At 36.8% G+C, this 19520-nt stretch overlaps 1 protein-coding gene across 2 annotated transcripts; it reads left to right on the top strand.

Moving 5' to 3' along the window:
• Positions 1 to 1538: 1538 nt before the first annotated feature.
• On the top strand, positions 1539 to 18383 carry LOC109111366 (E3 ubiquitin-protein ligase TRIM9). Of its 2 annotated transcripts, none has more exons than XM_042737363.1 (10): positions 1539 to 2508; positions 7444 to 7539; positions 7637 to 7759; positions 9766 to 9876; positions 11219 to 11372; positions 11484 to 11629; positions 14438 to 14576; positions 16047 to 16296; positions 17834 to 17996; positions 18247 to 18383. In XM_042737363.1, the coding sequence occupies exons 1-10, from the start codon at positions 1669 to 1671 to the stop codon at positions 18322 to 18324; spliced, it is 2100 nt and encodes a 699-aa protein (XP_042593297.1). In that variant the 5' UTR covers positions 1539 to 1668; the 3' UTR covers positions 18325 to 18383. The 2 variants fall into 2 exon arrangements, with proteins under 2 accessions (XP_042593297.1, XP_042593296.1); XM_042737362.1 differs by having other exon boundaries at positions 1540 to 2508; positions 16047 to 16350.
• Positions 18384 to 19520: the final 1137 nt, after the last annotated feature.

Genomic DNA, 19520 nt, shown 5'->3' with positions numbered 1-19520 from the left:
AATTATTGTTATTCACCAAATGGGTTTCTTATGTTCCAAAGGTTGTAGTACATTCCTAGTGGCCAGACTGAATTACTACATGTGAAAGTTTGCCAATATTACCCTTACTGTACATACAGTACATAATTATTCTTAAAAAACAATGACTGTAAATCACCAAAAGGGTTTTTTCATGTTCTAAAGGTTGTAGTACGTTTGTAGTTACAAGACTGACTTACTACAGGTGAAAGTTTGCCAATATCACCTTTACTGTACATACAGTACATAATTATTCTTCAAAAACAATTACTGTTATTGACAAAAAGTTTTTTTTTTATGTTCCAAAGGCTGTAGTACATTTGTAGTTAGGCCTACAAGACTGATTTACTACAGGTGAAATTTGCCAATTTCTTAATTACTGTACCTATAGTACATAATTATTCTTAGAAAACAATTGCTGAAAATCACTATAAGGTGTTTTATTTATTTATTTATTTTTTTGTTCCAAAGGTTCTAGTATGTTTGTGGTTACAAGACTTACTACACATGAAATTTTGTACTGAGAGGTAATTTTCAGACGGTCCCTAAAGCAGCCTGGACGGATATCCAGCGAATATCAAACCTAAAACCAACTTTACCGCGCCGAGAAAGCGGTTGCTATCGTTTCCTCAAATTTCAAAAGCAATTTCTGAGCAGACAACAGGTTGACAATGACAAACATTTCAGTAATCACAATAAAATAAAATTAAATTAAATTAAATTAAATTAAAAAAAAAAATCTGAACCAAATCGCATTTGGTGATATAGAAACATCTCTGTCTACTTCAGACGTCAAAATAAAAAATAAAAACCTAAAGGCTATTGGAAAACACTGTAGCCTATTGAAAATGTACAGAATTTGTGTACAATCATTTACAACAATCTTTTAGTTAGTAGTTACCATAAAAATTTGTCTGAAAATGAATTGCTTCTGCGTTGGGAGGTGAAAATAGCAACAACTGCTCACTAAGTGTCTATGGCTGTCTAAAAACATTGTAGGATAAATCGTAGGCAATCTACACATTTTCAAATACGTAGCTATACAACGTTTTCAAACAAGTTTGTCTGAATAGATATCGTTATGTTGAGAGGTAACCATAGCAACAACTACTGGCTCCCCGTCTATATTGGACCGAATGGACAAAAATGTTCTCTTTTGTATTATTTGGATCTATTTGCTCTCTTTTTTGTTACCATGGAAATTCTGGCTGGAGCAATTATCACCACCTAGCAATTAGGAGAGAACATTTCAGATTTAGCTCCGACGTTTTTTGCTGTCAAACACTTGAGCTGAAGAGTGCCTGGATGTCGCCTACATAAACACACATGAAGATCAGGCAGGTGCACTACCACAAACATTGGCTGTGTCTCAAATTCATCAAGCACTTCTGCCATACTTCGCATCATCAGTGTGATTGGATTCCTGGAGCTCATCGGGTAAACTGACAGCGATTTTATGCAGTAGCTGTTGGCGCTTGTGCACCAGTGCTGGAGTCAGACTACGCCTACCGAATTTATACCGCCCCCTCCTCGATCCTCCGGTGCATAGGACGGAGAACGCGAAGGACACGTGTACGTGAAGAGCAGCCATCGGAGGGAATATTCCGTTTTCTTTTACAGAAAGCCTCCGTATCTGGCTCGAACAACAAGATGGATGAAATGGAAGAGGAGTTAAAGTGCCCGGTGTGCGGCTCGTTTTTCCGCGAACCGATCATCCTGCCGTGCTCGCACAATATCTGCCTGGCCTGCGCGAGAAACATCCTGGTGCAGACGCCCGAAGCCGAATCCCCGCAGAGCAGCCGCGCGTCAGGCTCCGGCGTCTCCGATTATGATTACTTAGAATTGGATAAAATGAGTCTGTACAGCGAGACGGACAGCGGATACGGCTCTTACGGCGGGTTCGTGAGCGCACCGACCACTCCGTGCCAGAAGTCCCCCAACGGGGTGCGCGTTTTCCCCCCTACCGTTCCTCCTCCGCCCCTGGCGCAACACCACCTGCTGCCTCACACCGGCGTCCTGCCGCCGGTCCCCCGGAACTCCTGCCTCACCTGCCCGCAGTGCCACCGCAGCCTGACGCTGGATGACCGGGGGCTCCGGGGCTTCCCCAAGAACCGTGTGCTGGAGGGGGTTGTGGACCGGTATCAGCAGAGTAAAGCAGCCGCGCTCAAGTGTCAGCTGTGCGAGAAGAGCCCCCGTGAGGCGACGGTCATGTGCGAACAATGCGACGTGTTCTACTGCGATCCGTGCCGCCTGCGGTGCCATCCGCCCCGGGGTCCGCTGGCCAAACACCGGCTCGTGCCTCCGGCGCAAGGCAGAATCAGCCGCCGCACGAGTCCCCGAAAGATCTCCACCTGCACCGAGCACGAGCTGGAAAACCTGAGCATGTACTGCGTCCAGTGTAAGACCCCCGTGTGCTACCAGTGTCTGGAGGACGGCAAACACTCCACTCATGAGGTCAAAGCGCTGGGGGCCATGTGGAAGCTCCACAAGGTGGGGAAACTGGTTGAGATTGTTGTTTACTATTAAAAAAAATCACTGATGACTTAAAAGGCACCTTAAAACCAGCCTGGTTTAAGCAGGTATAACAGATGGACAACCTGGTCTGGATGTTTCACAGTCTGGGTAAATTGGTTTTAAGTTGGTTTAGCTGGTCAGCAAGCTGGTCTGCTACACTCTTAAAAATACAGGTTCCAAACGAAGGAGTTATGCCATAGAAGAATAATTTTTGGTTTCGCAAAGAAACTTTGAGTGGACAGTTCTTTAAAGAATCATTATTTTCTTATTGTATAAAGGACATTGTAAAGAATCTTTTTCCACTGTATAGAACCTTTTGTGTGGAAGGATTCCTAGATGTTAAACCTTTATTCATGGGACCATCAATGCCAATATAGAACCTTTATTTTTTAGAATGTGCAGCCTGACCAGCTCAAAAGTGCCCTAAATCATGTTAAAACCAGCTCAAATCTCCTTTTTCAGTGGGCTGAGCACTCTGGTTTTGATATAAAAGGTCTAGTGCAGTAAGACTTGTCAGTGTGAAGGGTGAGACACCACCGGTCTAATTAAAACACAGCGCACGACACTACCAGCCATGATTCAGGCCAAATGAAAAACACTTGCACACCAGCTCTCCAGCATAGATTTAACAGAAAAAAAACCAAAGCGATTCAAATCCAGGTATTCAAGACAAACCTTCTGATGGAAATATATATGTGTGTGGGTTTTGAGGCATCTCATAACTGCAGTGCACATTCTGTGCTGTTTTAAAGTGATGGAGGTTAAATGCTCCTGTGATTTTGTGTTATTTTCTAGATATCTGTTGATGGGAACTCAACCGTACAGGATGCTCGTGTTAACAGTGTGTGTCTGGATTCCTCAGGGAACATGTTAAACTGCAGTGGCCATGGCCTGTTGTTGTAGCAACATGATACAGTGAGACAGTGAGCTGATTTACTGTGTCTGTCTGTGGAAGAGAAAGACTGTATCCATAAGAGAGGTGAAGAATGGAGAAAGACTCCCCTCTCTCCTAGTCCTAACATGCGAGTTAATAAATTGTGAGTGAGTTAATTTAGCAGTAAACACACAGCAAGAACATTTTATTTGGTATTATGGTGGATCAATAAGTGCATGGTTTAACACAGCTCACACAGGTTATGCCTGTACATTACTTCAGCATTTAGAAATTATTGGCATGAGACCACCTAGTGATGCTATTCTGGGTGATATGATAAGATGATAATGATTGATATGGCTGATACGTGATAAATGGGCAATGTTAAAATTCATTATATACACTAAAAACTAAATGCTACAAGTAGATTAAGGCACTACGATGAAAATATTAAAATGGATATTCATTTTGAGATTTGCTGAAGATCATATTTAACAGTATTTCTAAATTATAGGTGTTTTAAAGATTAACTTTATGAGAGTGATGCTGTTCTTTTGAGCTTTATATTTATCAGATATTAAGCAGTTCTTCTGCTTAATATTTTTGTATTAATATTTAATATTTTACAAGTAAGTTATTTAAGTATTTTGCAGCAAAATGGTTAACATTGATAATAATAAGAAATGTTTCTTGAGCACCTGTGCCCTTAAGTTTCCCTTACACTTAAGGGTGTGCATAAATATTACCTACATATTACTGGTGGCCTGTAGCACGAAGCCGGTTTCACTTTTTACCAGGTAAGTTCACATTTAGTTTGAGCAAACTCTGAGTTTTTGGGCTCAAGAAGTTGGGTTGGTTTTTAGCGGGTTTCGTTGCCATGGTAACTTAGGCTACAAGGCTGCCCTGCTCCGGATCAGGTTTTATTCTGAGTAAGAGATCACAAACCCAAACTGGACCAATCAGCTGTGAGCAAAGTGACATATATCTGATGCAATGAAGCCACTCCCCTGTATCTCTTGCTCAAGATTAAAGCAGTTTACAGTCAAAGAATGTTATAGACAAAATTACCAGACTTTTGCTGCTACTTTTTATTTTAATTATATTATATTAATTGTAATAGTTTATAATTCATGTAATATGCTCATATAAATATTATATGAAGTGGCAATTAATTTAAAGCTTTGTATTTAAATAAATTTTATATATATACTCTCCACACGTTCCCTGTGATTGGCTGTTTGCTGCACGTGTCACACAGAGTTAATCACAAAGTCTGGTTCAAACTGTCCCTGCGTCCCATTACAGAGCCCAAACTTTTGAACAGTTGTGAATATCTAATTTTGTCTGTTAATTAGAAATTAAATAAAATAATTAAAAATAATACATTTCAGGCATTTTATTTTATTTGGCAGTTTGGCTTGACCTCTGATATATGGTACTAATATTCACCCCTCTGTCACCTTTGAATTAGGTGAGGAGACATTTTCATGTGCAGACAGATGTGAGAGCTGAAAAAGCTACTTGGCACTATGGGAAACCATTCCTACTCAATGTCCACCCCCGCATTTCAAGCACTGCATTACTCCGTGTGTTGAGCTGCGTCATTTTGTGTGTTCAGTTACACTACTCTCTGTTCAGTGCTTCATGTCTGATATTGTGGCTGCATAATATCAGTCTGAACTGGGACAGCAGCAGCATCATGGCAGACCCAAATACGGCTTCCCCCTTTTAGCACCTGGGACACACACACACACACAAAGATCAGATCTTGGATCAGTGTCCTCTACTACGGTCCCATATGTAGCTGTTTCACTGAACACTGGCGAGCTGGCCTCATATCAGAGGAAAATGTCCTCTTTCCGCACTGCAGACACTTGCTCGTCATTCACTAAACAGATTGTAGTTTTGCTGTAGCCTCAGGGCACCATATGCTTCTCTTTTTCTCCATTTCTCCATCTATCTTTCCGTGCTACATACACAGACACTTACACAGCAAGCAGGAAATGGGGCCTGTGGTGTGTTGATGCTTTGAAAGTCTTTTTACTTGAAGGGAGTATGTTACTGCTTTTTGCATCAGTGCCAAATATTCCAATTTTAATATTTTTATTGGTAAAATAGTAGTACACAGATATGGCCAATGCCTATACAGTATCTAGAGTCCTGGATATCAGTGACAGTGACAAGACATACAGCCAAGTATGGTGACCCATACTGTGGCACTGTTGCTCAAGGGCAGAATTCATTTAACTCATCCAAGTGCATGGTGCTGAACACACACACACCGTGAACTGTGGCACCATGTTATGCTGCGGCACCCGGGGACCTCAGTCGGAGGTTCGGTGCCTTGCCCAAGGGTACCTCAGTCGTGGTATTGCCGGCCCAAGACTTGAACCCACAACCTTAGGGTTAGGAGTCAAACTCTCTAACTACTAGGCCATGACTTCCCCTAAATGTCAGATATAACATTGCCATATATAGAATATTTTGTATTTTTTAATAATTTTGCATGATTATTTTACAGACTTTTCGGATTTTACTTACAGTTCACCAAATTATAAACAAATTGTTTGACTTCCAGTGAAAAGGCTGTCATTTGGTTTTGGAACTGGTTTATACATTGCTAAAGATTTATAGTCAAGTTCAATAGTGCTGTAATGTGCTGGCCTTTAGTGTGTGAGGCTGTCATATGGCTATAGTTGGTAACGTTCTAGAGCGTAATGTTGTAGTGTATATGGCTGTGATGTAGTATGTAGACCATAGAATAAAATTTGGAGCACTGTTTCATTCCTTGTTCTCTCATTTTTGTTCCTCGTTTGAGAACAGACCACAAATGAAAGTGGAGGTCTCTTGGCAGATGGTTGTCATAGCAATGTGAGAACATTTATAATGGGATATTTTCCCGACTCTAAAGCAACATCCTTCCACTGTGCCTGACGCACACACATACTGTACACACGTTCACTCCTCTTCCTATTCTCTCACCCACTCTTTAAATGACAGATTTAATGACTAACCTCTCACAAATGATGTCACTTCCTCGCTCAACTCAACTTTCTAGCATAAACACATTTCATGTACATCACTGATTCCCTGTTGCAGCAGATTCAACAGAATGTTAAGCTGTGTTAAACAAAGTGTTGAGAGTACAGGAAAAACATTTATTATAGTAATGATAAAAAATGATGTCATTTTAATTAAATATTGGATCTCTTTATGATCTTAAATCTAATAAAGTGTCATTTATAAATAAAATGCTGAAAAATATCACCATTTACATAGTATATAGTACTGTTCAAAAGTTTGGGGACAGTAAGAGTTTAATTTTTTTTTAAAGAATTACTTATTTTATTCAGCTTAAATGCATTCAGTTGATCAAAAGTAGCAGTAAAGACTTTTGCATTGTTACAAAAAAGTCAAATAAATGTCAAAAGAAAAAAAAAAGAAAAAAAAGCTTTTAAACTTTACATTCATTAATAAAATCCTGAAAAATGTATCATGGTTTCCAAAAAAAAATATTAAATGGAACTACTGTTTTTAACATTGAAAATAATAAGAAATGTTTTTGAGCACCAAATCGGCATATCAGAATTATTTCTGAAGAATCATGTGATTTTTGAACACTGAATACTTGAGTAATGGCTGCTGAAAATTCAGATTTGTCATCACAGGAATAAATTGCACTTTAAAATATATTGTTATTTTAAATAACTTTGAACTACTGAATAGTATTGTATTGTACTAAAACAAACAAAAAAAAAACATAAAATTGAAATTATTATTATTATTAATAACCTTTTTTTTTTTTACTCACAAAATGAATATTTCAGACAGAAACAGAAATTTTCCCAATTTCAAGGCTGTTGTTAGAATTTTGGAACTGATTTACCCAAAAAGCTTTAGAAAGGTCCACACATAACCTAAATCCATGCATTACTAAAGCTTTAGTAAAATTAGGTTAGTAAAATTCAATTGCTCTTTATATATAGTTCCTATATCTTCTCACATCTCACTCTCCCCTTTTGTCTTTATGTTTCCAGGGACAGCTCTCTCAAGCACTGAATGTTCTGTCTGATCGGGCCACAGAGGCCAAAGAGTTCCTGGTGCAGCTCAGAAATATGGTACAACACATACAGGTACAACAGTGACATACACTTATGCACTCATACACACACCTGATACGGTGCTGTATCAACGTTAATGATCTGATTCTTTCCTCACCTTGTGTTTCAGGAGAATGGAGTTGAATTCGAGGCATGTTTGGTTGCCCAGTGTGATGCCCTGATTGAAGCTCTCAACCGCAGGAAAGCTCAGCTTCTCAGCAGAGTAACCAAAGAACATGAACACAAACTCTTAGTAAGCACAGGCACACAAAACACCCCCAACACAGTGGAAGTTTGTCTGTAAGATAAATACAATATGCCATTTGTTTTATATAAATGTGACAAGAATTATACACTGTAAGATAAATCAATGGAATAAATGGAAAATTGACTTCCATTGTATGGACAAATAAACAGTTTTGGTTCCCATTGACTTCCATTGTATGGACAAAAATGAGTCAATAGGAATAAAAATGTTTTGTTATCAAAATTCTTCAAAATATCTTCCTCTGTGTTCCACAGAAAAAACAAAGTCTTAGAGGTATAGGTAATGGAATAACATAAGGGTAAAATGATGATAGAATTTAGTTTAGTGTTTATTTTATTGACTAATATTCATGGAAATCTCCACACATTTCTGTAATAGGGCAACAGATGACTGGGCACTGAAGATATTTTCTATTTCCCCATTAAAAATTCATTAAATCTCTTTTCTGCCAAAGTTGGATTCAGGATAGTGTCATGCTTCAGGCAGCAGGGCTAATCAGCAGTCATTGTTTGTGTGTCAAAACAGCCTGTTTCTTGCCCAAGCTTCTATGCCATATGAAAAGGTTTTCTATCATGAGGGGAATGCAGCTTAATGGTTAAAAATATGGGCTATTAACACAGAGATATTAGGTTTAACCTCAAGTCTTTGTGTCCTTGAATAAGACTCTGAATCCCAGGCTGCTCCAGTGAGACTGCGTCTATTTAATGTGCTGCAATTCTCTTTAGTTGAAATGCAGCTGTGAAATGGCAAGTAACCAAATGTAAAATCAGTGTGCTTTTAAACAGTCTCAAGAATTATAGTCACTTATAAGTCTAATCTCTTATAATGCGCTAACATGACCCTGTTTTTGTCTTTCAGTGGGTAGTTGTGAAATGACGTGTCCGGATTGAAATGTAAAAGTTGAGTTGCATATTTGAGGTGCTTTTATTGCTTAGCATTTCTTTAAAGTTTTCTATAATATTTAATCCACCCCCCCACCCCCCCTTTTTTCCAATTAAATGACAAAATGACTTGCTCACCAGTGGATCCTTTGCAGTAAATGGGTGCCGTCAAAATGAGGGTACAAACAGCTGATAAAAACATCACAATAATCCACAAGTAATCAACACAACTCCAGTCTATACATTAACACTGTGTGTTTGTAAGAAAGATATCCATCATTAAGGCATTTTAAATTTAAACTCTTGCTTTTGGCCAAAATATATAATAATTCGTAATCTATAATGATGCTTCCTCCATTATAGTTTTTAGTTCAATTCAATTGTGGTCTACTTTTAGCAGTAAGTCAGTTAGTGGTACTGTTACTTTTGGCATATATAAATGTTTCTTCCATTGAAAGATGTCACAAATATTTGTCTGTGAGTTGTGAAGGAAAATATACTGTTAAAATTGTCCTGGTCTCCCCTGCTGTTAGTAGTGTGTGAGATTTATTTATTTTATTTTTTTTGCTGGCATCTTATATCGGCCTATTCTGCCTTCTTGTCTCCATGGTGCCACAGGCTTGTTCCCATGGTTACAAAGATGTTGGGGTTCTAGTTTTGACCAGAGGCTCTGCGTGATGAGACTGCAGTTCTTCAGATCTGTCTGGTTCTGTCTCAAACTGTTTGGATTTGAATGGCTCTTGTGTGAAGTGTTTTATGTTTGAATCATTCAGTGTGGTTAGATGCTCTCTGAGACCGTCTACAGCTTTGGAGGATGTGTGTATTAGTGTGTACTTGTTGTGCGTCACGTAAAAGAGATGTGCCGCTAGGTTTAAATAGAAGTTGGAGAGGCACACACTGACACATACATTCGTCCATTGAAATATGCAGTCATGAAGTGCGAATGGATTTTAAAATGTTTTTTTGCAAAAGGTCGGTGATGTGTTTGCTGCTCAGAGAGGATGCAGACTATTGGTCCTGCTGTTGCCTAGCAACCCAGCCATAGAACAGTTATCGTGAATTAATTTTCTTTCTCTGACTTTCTGCCTCTTTATCTCCTTTTTGTCTCAGGTGGTTCGTGATCAGATATCCCACTGCACGGTGAAGTTGAGGCAGACCACAGGATTAATGGAATACTGTCTGGAAGTTATCAAAGAAAATGACCCCAGTGGCTTCCTGCAGGTCCTTGACCCTTTTAATATCGCACTAATGAACCTCATCTGCTGACATGGGCTGGAAAGTTAGGATGTTTATACACTAGAGAAAGACCAAACTTTTAATGGATGGGTATTCATGAGATCCATTTTAAGGGTGTACCAAGATCCAAATCAGTTTGATGTAAAGCAAATTGGATTTCCAAAGACTGGACTACTTCTCTGAAATTCTCATCATTCAGTGGAGTCCTTCATCAGAGTGTTTTTCTCAAGCTTTGCTCTGCTCTAAAATATTACATTGTTTAGATATTGGGGTGAAACATATTTATTGGTGCCATATTTATTTTTTCTGTATTGGCCGGTTTGTGCATGCTCATTTAATCAGTTTTGATTTTATTTGTATTACCTTTTATTTTTATAGCACTTATTTAAGGTAATTTTTAAAAACACTAATAATTTATTAATTATTTCATACTCTAGTTTTAAAAATTAAATGATAAAATTATTATTTAAAATAATATATTTTTTTTATTTATACAAAATAGTGTTTTTATTTGAGAAATAAACAATTTGAAAAATAATGAAATAATAGTAATTATACAAATTAAATGATTAAATTATTATTAAAAGAATAGTCATCAGCCATTATTTCATACTCCATAGTTATAAAAATGAAATGATAAAATTATTATTAAAATAATAGTCATCAGCCATTATTTCATACTCTATAGTTTGGTGATGTCTACATTCACTTGAATATTTTTAAAATAATTTTGATTTTAATTTATAGTGTCTCATTTTTTATTTATTTATAAAAAAATAGTTTTATATTTTTTACATAATATAATAATACTATATATATATATACATTTTATTTTTGCCTTTATGTATCAACCATAAGATGAAAATAATTGTCGGGGCAAGAACTTTAATATCTATACTAGATGTTATTATATTAATCTTTGTGAGTGTTGTGCAAAACTGGTTGGAAGCCAATGTGACATCACTGGTCTGTTGAGGACCATAGTGAAGACTTTTGTACAATTCACTGAGATTAAAAAAAGACTGGTACCTGATATACAAATGCCTAAAACTGCCTAGAAATTTAACTTATAAATTAGTGGAAAGGGCATGGAAAGGTCATGGAAAAACATTAAAAGTGTGTGGGCCTATAAAACTTTTCCTCAAATACAAGCACTCTTGCTTAATGACACTTTGCCTTCCAAAACTTTTCCAATCACAAAATGTTTCTTGCTCCGAGGATTCTTATTAAATTAACAGAAGGTCATACATTTACATAATGGCAACACTTAATTAATTTGACTTAATGCCGTGTAATATATTCTGAATCACAGTCTGTGTGTGTGTAGATCTCAGATGCTCTGATAAGACGGGTCCATATGACAGAGAATCAGTGGGGGAAGGGCTCTCTCACCCCTCGCATGAGCAGTGACTTTGACCTGACGCTGGACAGCGGACCCCTGCTGCAGACCATACAGCAGTTAGACTTTGTCCAGATGAAGGGTGAGTCTCTGTGTGTGTGATTGGCCATTTCATTTTTTGCATGGTTTTCCTTAATGACACAGTAAGACAGAACACTGGACCCAAAATAACCCGGTCCGTCTGTGTGTTTAGTTCCAGCTGCTCCTATTCTTCAGATGGAGGAGTGCTGTACTCAAACCAACAGTGCGACTCTGTCGTGGAAACAACCGCCTCTCTCCACCATTGCTGTGGATGGCTACATTTTAGAACTGGATGATGGGAATGGAGGCCAGTTCAGAGTGAGTGTCACATACAGTACACACAATGCTATTGCATTCTCAAGATTATATATGCATTACTGTTTCATTCTTTTTAAAGTTTCCTTCAGAAATCATTTTAATATGCTTTTTTGGTTCTCAAATAAATGCAGCCTTTGTGAGAATTACAGACTTCTTTCAAAGATATCTCAATTAAAAAATCTTAATTATTCTGCTGCTCAAAAGCATCTCTCAGCCATTCTGAAGTGGCTGTATTGCAATTAGAATTATTAGATTCTTTTTGATCAGATTGTCCAGATATCAGACAGTTCGAAGTTTGAGTGGGCATGTTGCTATGGATACACATCAAAAACATCTCTGAGCTGAATGTAAAAAAGAGTGTTAGACTAGAAAGCTTGATATTTCATAAATTAGAGCTAAATTGAACAGCCAGCATTTCAAATGCACACATTCATTTTCAGTATGGAACTACAGCTGTGCAAAATCATGTGTGAAAATACACAGCACTGATAAAATTTGTGATTAAAGTACTGCATCATACACCAGTACAAATATTTTAACTTCATCGCAGCACCAAGCAAAATTGCAATAATAATGACGCATTATTTCAAGCAAATGGAATCCTGGAGAGACCATACGTTATTATTGTTTTGGTCTAGTATTATTTTTCTCTCTCAAAACAGACAACACTATATGATGATTCTGCTCAGCTGACTCAATGATCTGTCCAAGATAAAGAGGTTTTGCTATAAAGGAAGAAACATTTGAGTAAACATTGTTAATGCGTATACGCATGGACGTACACACTCATCTGATGTCAGTGTGCATTGTATTAATAAAGTGATATTGTTGAGCATGCATGTGTCATTTGGCTGTGAGCAGTCAGAATGAGTGACGTTCAATGAATGAGTTATGTGGGACACGCATGTATTTCCATTATATCAAGTCAAGTCCAACTAACATGGTGTCTCATCTCACATTTTTGAGTCTAAAGATGATTCACTGCAGAAGTCTATTTATATATTAGAGGACCACTGCACCCACAAACACACACTTATAGGATCACACAGGCATGCATGCACACACACAACTACTGTCACTCATTGTTTAAACTTGTCATCACAAATGGCCCCTTGTGATTTAATTTCATGTGATTTTACATACACTAGCATATAAAAGTTTTTAAAAGAGGTTCTTATGCTCATCAAGGCTGCATTTATTAGATTAAAAATGCAGAAAAACAGTAATATTGTGAAATATTATTGCAGTCTAAAAGAACTCTTTTTCTAATTAAATATATTTTTAAATATTCCTGTTATTCCATCACAGTTATTGCTGTGATGGCAAAGCTGAATTTTCAGAAGCCATAACTGATTTACTGATTTGCTTCTCAAGAAATATTTATTATTATCAATGTTATGCTACTTAATATTTTTGTGGTACAATTTTTTCAGGTTTCTTTTATGAATAGGATGTTCAAAAGATCAGCATGTACTGTATTTAAAACATAGCTTTTGTAACAACATACAGTAAAAGTCTATACTATCACTTTTAATCAATTTAATGCATCCTTGCTAAATAAACATTAGCCCCCCCCCCCCCCCCAAAAAAAAAAATCTTGTAATGATTTGATTTGACTGTTCTGATCATAAAATGAATCACGTGAGATTAATCTAAGACACTTACACCATACAAAAAATATCCACAAAAAAAAAAAAACACAAACAAAACATTGACTTGTTTTTGTGAATGAAAAGTGGGGACATCCCATAGGCGTTATGGTTTTTATACTGTACAAACTGTATATTCGATCGCCCTACACCAACCCTACCCATTACAGGAAACTTTGTGTATTTTACTTTCTCAAAAAAACTAATTCTGTATGGTTTATAAGTGTTTTGAAAAATGGGGACATGGGTTATGTCCTCATAAGTCCACCCTCTCCTTGTAATACCTGTGTCATACCCATGTCATTATTTGAAATACTCTCTCTCAGACACACACATTGTAACCTACACACTGACACACACACCACACACACACACACACACACACACATACACATTACCATTGAAATACTCTCTCTCAGACACACACATTGTAACCTACACATTGACACACACACTCAACTATCCTCTAAACAGGCCAAGCACTTATTTTAGAAAGCCAGGTTCATGTGTTCTCATATTTGCTCCATTTTTGGGTCGATTTTTAGCAACAGTATCACATTGTGTTTTTCCCAAGATATTCTTCAGCATATAGAACATTTGCTTACTATGCAAAGTGTATCTACTACATACTGTGGAAATAGAGTACACATAGCATACTACATACTACTATTTCTGCATACAATATGTCCACATTTTGATGTAAGTAAGTGCATTTTGAAAAGTAGTGTGCATTTGATGTAGCACACTACTTTTACTACAGTAATAGTAAGAGTAGTGTGGTAGTACGTAATTCCGATTCTAGCCATTGACTTATTTGTTTGTCATAATGCTATTTACAACAGAGCACTGTGTGTTGGGTACTACAGTATATACCATAATGCAATGTGCTCAATCTGGCCATCCATTTCAAGTGTGACCAATAAACCCAAAGTAATATTAAAGGAGTTTTGAACATCTTTTTCATTCAATATTTGATTAGACTGCCAAATGTTAAAAAAATTTAACACAACACGTACTGTATATCGTTTCATGTCTTCTGTTTAAAAATGTAGTATGCAGTATATAATGTGCAGTATACAGTAAGCAGTACCCTAGGTATCCATTACAAACATAGGCTGTTAACCATGTGTTCTTGCTAACTGAAATGTGTATTCTGCAGGAAGTGTACGTTGGTACAGAGATGATCTGCACTGTGGATGGTCTGCGCTTCAACAGCACTTATAAATCTCGTGTTAAAGCGTTTAACTCCAGCGGAGTCGGCCAGTACAGCAAAACGCTTGTCATGCAGACATCAGAGAGTAAGACATGTTATCTCACTGTTGCACACACACACACACACACACACTTACTAATGAATGCTGTCACTCTTATTGCACAGGGAAGCTTGAGCATGTCAGTGCAAAATAATACAGCAGATTTTTATTAGTAATGTCAATATAGTGTGCAGTTTCCACAAATAGGATATACTTTGGTGTCTTTTTTAAAGGAATTAGAGGCATACATTTTTGTTGTTAGGACATCAGTTACATTTGATGAACTAGTTTTAAACATAAAATTTAATTAGTAGCTAGTTTTGCATGTATGTATCAAAATTGTTCAAAACTAAATTATTATTGTATTATTGTATATTTATCAAAAAGTATCAAAAATTGTACCTCAGGCTTAATTCTGAGGAAGTATATTTATCAAAAAGTATCAAAAATTGTACCTCAGGCTTAATTCTGAGGAACCTTTATTAGTATAACTCTCAATCATTATTGTATTGCAAACTATCAGAATTTCATCTTAACTTTTTCCATGTAAACATCAGCAACTGCACATAGTTTCTAAATGCTCAGTTTAAAATAGAATAAAATAAAATTGCTTATTAAAATTTGTTTTTTTCCCCTCCTTTAATTGTATCTCCATATTCTCCTGTATCATTCTATATGAGCCACGAAAGCCTGATGTATCAAATATGATACTTAACAAAAAACTTTTTTTACATTTACATTTTATTATATTCTTACCTTTCAAGAATTTGGATTTTTTTCTGACTATTTCATCATATGTCGGGCTTTACAGCTTAATGTAAATTATACACATTGTTGCACTGTTGCAAAATCATCATTTAAAATAAATAGAAAATCAATCAGGTCTTATAATATTTAGTTTGCACTACTGAAATTTGAGCATTTATCATGGAAAGTGCCAGTGACGTCACACTGAAAGGTCTTTATGTACACCATCGTATGTCTAATTGTATGTTACTATATAAATGAATATCATTGTGCTGTTCACTGTACTAACGCTCTAGTAGTTTATCACTTGTAAGTGCTGAATAAGTCCAGCTTCCCTGATCTGCTGCTTTCCTTCCTCTCTTTCAGTACCCAATTCTGTTACTTTCTTTTTTTTCTCTCATTCGTCCCCTCTACATTTTCTGTCCTCTGCATTTCTCTGCTTTTTCCACATTTCTTTATCTCTCCAACCTTCTCTCGCTCTTTCCCTCTTTCTCTTGATTTCAGTGAGTCTGCCTTCATTTGGTAGTAAAACTCTGGCAGCAGGTATGAATGCCTGAACATCATCATTATGTTAACCTCATATACCCTTTCTTGTCTGCTTGTATATGTTTGTTTGTGTGTGTGAGTGAGAGATTGAGTGTGTGTTTGCAAGTTTGATTTGCAGTGTCTCTGTGTTCTTAAACTAATCTGGACTTTTATTCTTACTGTAAATCAAAGCTCAACCAGCCTTCATGACCGTATGTGTGTATGTGTGTGTTGTTTCTGCAGTTGCCTGGTTCACCTTTGACTCTGTGTCGGCCCACCCTGACATCATCTTGTCCAACGACAACCTCACGGTGACGTGTAACAGTTACGACGACCGTGTCATAATGGGCAACACAGGCTTCTCTCGTGGCGTGCACTACTGGGAGATGACCATCGATCGCTATGACAACCACCCTGACCCTGCGTTTGGAATCGCCCGGGCTGATGTCCTGAAGGACGTGATGCTGGGGAAGGATGATAAAGCCTGGGCCATGTATGTGGACAACAACCGCTCATGGTTCATGCATAACAACTCACACACCAACCGGTATGAATACATTTGTCTGTGTGTGCATGTGTGTTTTGCAACTTCTCCATTAAATGATTATCATGAGAATCTTAAACAATTGAATTTCTATACATCGTGTTATTACTTTTTCAAAGCATTGCCAATTAAAGACCATGTTGCTCATGGTTTTTAGCAAAATCTACCAGCTCATGTACTGATAAACAATTGGTGTTGAAACAATTTTTACTCTGAAATTGCTAATAAATTTCACAGTTACACAGTTACAAAGAAACAGCAAGTAACACATTGAATTAAATGTGAAATTTTGAAGTAGAAAAACCGTAGTAGTTTTTTATAATAAATCATACTCCAATAATCTTTAGTTTTATTTACAAATTCAAAAAATGTTTACACTGTAGATATCAATGACTTTTAAAAAAAAAAAATGCATCATTTATATTATATTATATTATATTATATTATATTATATTATATTATATTATATATATATAAAGAAATTCTTGGGAAAAAAGGTCCAATAAAGCGCCTTATTACAAATGTTCTCTATTGCTCTTGGTTACAGAGTGGATGCTGTACATATCTTAAATGAAGCAATGAATGAAGCTAATTTTAATAATTAAATTTATATTCTCTATATGTCATTGTAATAGTCCTTAGTCGCATAATGACTCATAAACTACGTTTAAAATGTATATTTGTGAAATTTATTGGCAATGTTGTGATGAGAATGAGATGCCAACATAGAAGAATCCAGCAAACATGATTTTCTGTCAAAACAGAAAATACACCCACTGGAGATTGCAAATACAACGCTACTGTTGCAGTTTCATAAATCACACCATCAGCTGGCAATATAGAAATAACACCCTCACCCACACAGTCACAGTGAACAATATGCTTTATTGTTTTCATTCTTTTTGTCTTTCATACTCTCCCACCTTCAGTGTCTTCTTTACCTGTGCATAGATGGTGTTTTAGAATCTGCTATTGGATCTGAACATTATTTCTAAGGAGCCATAGGTGTGGATTAACATGCAGAAAATGTCCCTACTATCTGAGGGATATCACCGAAATAGGTGTCCTGAGAAATCACACCTGACTGAGTGACAGCCCTTAGGCTCTGTGAACCGCAAAAATATCTGAAAGGCTCTCTGAGAGTGTTCTAGACAGAATAGCTACATATGATGGAAAGATGGAGCTGGTGGTTCATATGTGGCAGAAATTAGCAAAACTACAAGTGGATAAAAAATGTGATGCATTACTGCCACCTGCTGTTGGTTTATATTATTCACATGCAGAGAAAAGGTCAAGGCTAAGACAGCAGGCTAACAGGATATAATATAGTTAAAGGAAATGCTCACACGACACACAAATGTTAAATGAAAAATGATAGTTTTGTATTTTATATGTGTATATTGAGTCAAACATGATAAGTCTTGCACTCTATTTGGTCAGTGCATCATCTTTAATTTATTCTCTCTTTCTTTTCTCCTTCTCTCAGTACTGATGGAGGAATAAGTAAAGGAGCGACTGTGGGTGTGCTGCTGGATTTCTCTCGTGGGATTCTGTTATTTTTGATAAATGATGAGCAACAGGGGCCCGTTGCCTTCAACACACTGGAGGGCATGTACTACCCGGCCATCAGCCTCAACCGCAACGTTCAGGTAACATTCATTTCTTTAATTCACAGCAAGCATTTTAGTACACTTCAGCATTTTAAAGAGGGTAATGGGAAAAATATATACTTAAAAGAATATACTTTAGTGAAAACAGATGTAATGAGATCTGTGTGGACTGTGTGATGATGCAACACACTTCTTTCTGTTTTCAAAAAGTTATATGTTAAGTATATATACTAACTTAAACCAAAAGGCTTTTATGAGCGATAATTTTTGTGTGTGTTTCTTTTCATAGGTGACTCTTCATTCTGGGCTGCCTGTTCCTGATTTTTATACACCTGGGGAATCTGAAGCTGCAGGCTCAGTCTGCTGAAGAGTCATTACACGCTTATATACATATGCACACACACGCACAGACAAGTGCACATGGATTTGAAAAAGGGGGAATTGCTGCTGACAGTCATTAATACGTTTAAACAAGGTCTGAGTTCTGAAATGTAATTGGACCTGATATATGTGAGGGTTAGGGTTAACTCAACCCTGACTTAACACTAACCTTAACTCTGACCCTGATGTATGTGAGGTAAACTGATACTGAAATTCTTAAATCATTTTCTTCTCTCTTTCTTACACTTTTTCTAGATATGATTATTATTATTGATGTTGTCATTGTTGTTTTTATGGAAAAGGTGCTCATGGATGTGAACTCCTAGATTACTGGATATTAACAGATGTCTGTCTGTTGTTTCATGATAAAATCCTCTGTGTGAAGTTAAGCTTAGACATAAGTTACTGATGTGTTAGACCTTAGAGGATGCATTTTACATTACATAGAAATGTTCTGTTGCATATACAGTAAAGTTGATTTTAACTGCAGATGGGGACAGAAACTAGAGTAAAATATCTAATATTACAACCTCTTCATGCATATTATGCCTTAGTTGATGTTATGTATCCTAAACCCTACCCTGAAACTCAAACCCGTTATTTCCATCCTTCCGCATTCACAATGGATGAGCGAACATACAATTGGGACGTATTAGATGATGCAAGAATGAGCTGAATGTGTGTCAGTGAGGAGGTAATGGCTTTCTGTTTGTTGAACGGAAGAGAAAACACTAATTGGGACAAATACATGCACACACACACACACAGGCATTTTCACAGCCTTGCGTAACATATTGAGAGATGAGAATGAATAAAGTCTTTGTTTCTCTCTGTTTTATTTCTCCTTTGCTGCCTCAAATCCGCACAAGCTAAACGCAGATGTTTAACAAATAACTGGTGCTGCTTATGTTCAATGTGAGAAAATATTGCAATATTAAAGAGTAGAGCTGCAAATCCAAAAGAGAGAACTTTAAACAAGACAGCATACATTGTAGCTGCTTGAAGCATTGACTATTAGTTTACCATAAAGGATGTACTTTTGCATTAAGAAAAATATTTCAAATCCCACTGGTGGGGTTAAAACATGAGGCAGGTGCTGTACTTTATCTGTTTGTTGAGCAGATGCTTTATGCTCAACAAACAATTGAATGTTTGGGTGCAGTGAGGGAATATTTCACCCAT

The sequence above is a fragment of the Cyprinus carpio genome, chromosome B13 (assembly GCF_018340385.1).
Source record: "Cyprinus carpio isolate SPL01 chromosome B13, ASM1834038v1, whole genome shotgun sequence".
NCBI lineage: Eukaryota > Metazoa > Chordata > Actinopteri > Cypriniformes > Cyprinidae > Cyprinus > Cyprinus carpio.
Note: the sequence above shows the minus strand (reverse complement) of the source record. Positions and strands in the feature narration are given on the sequence as shown.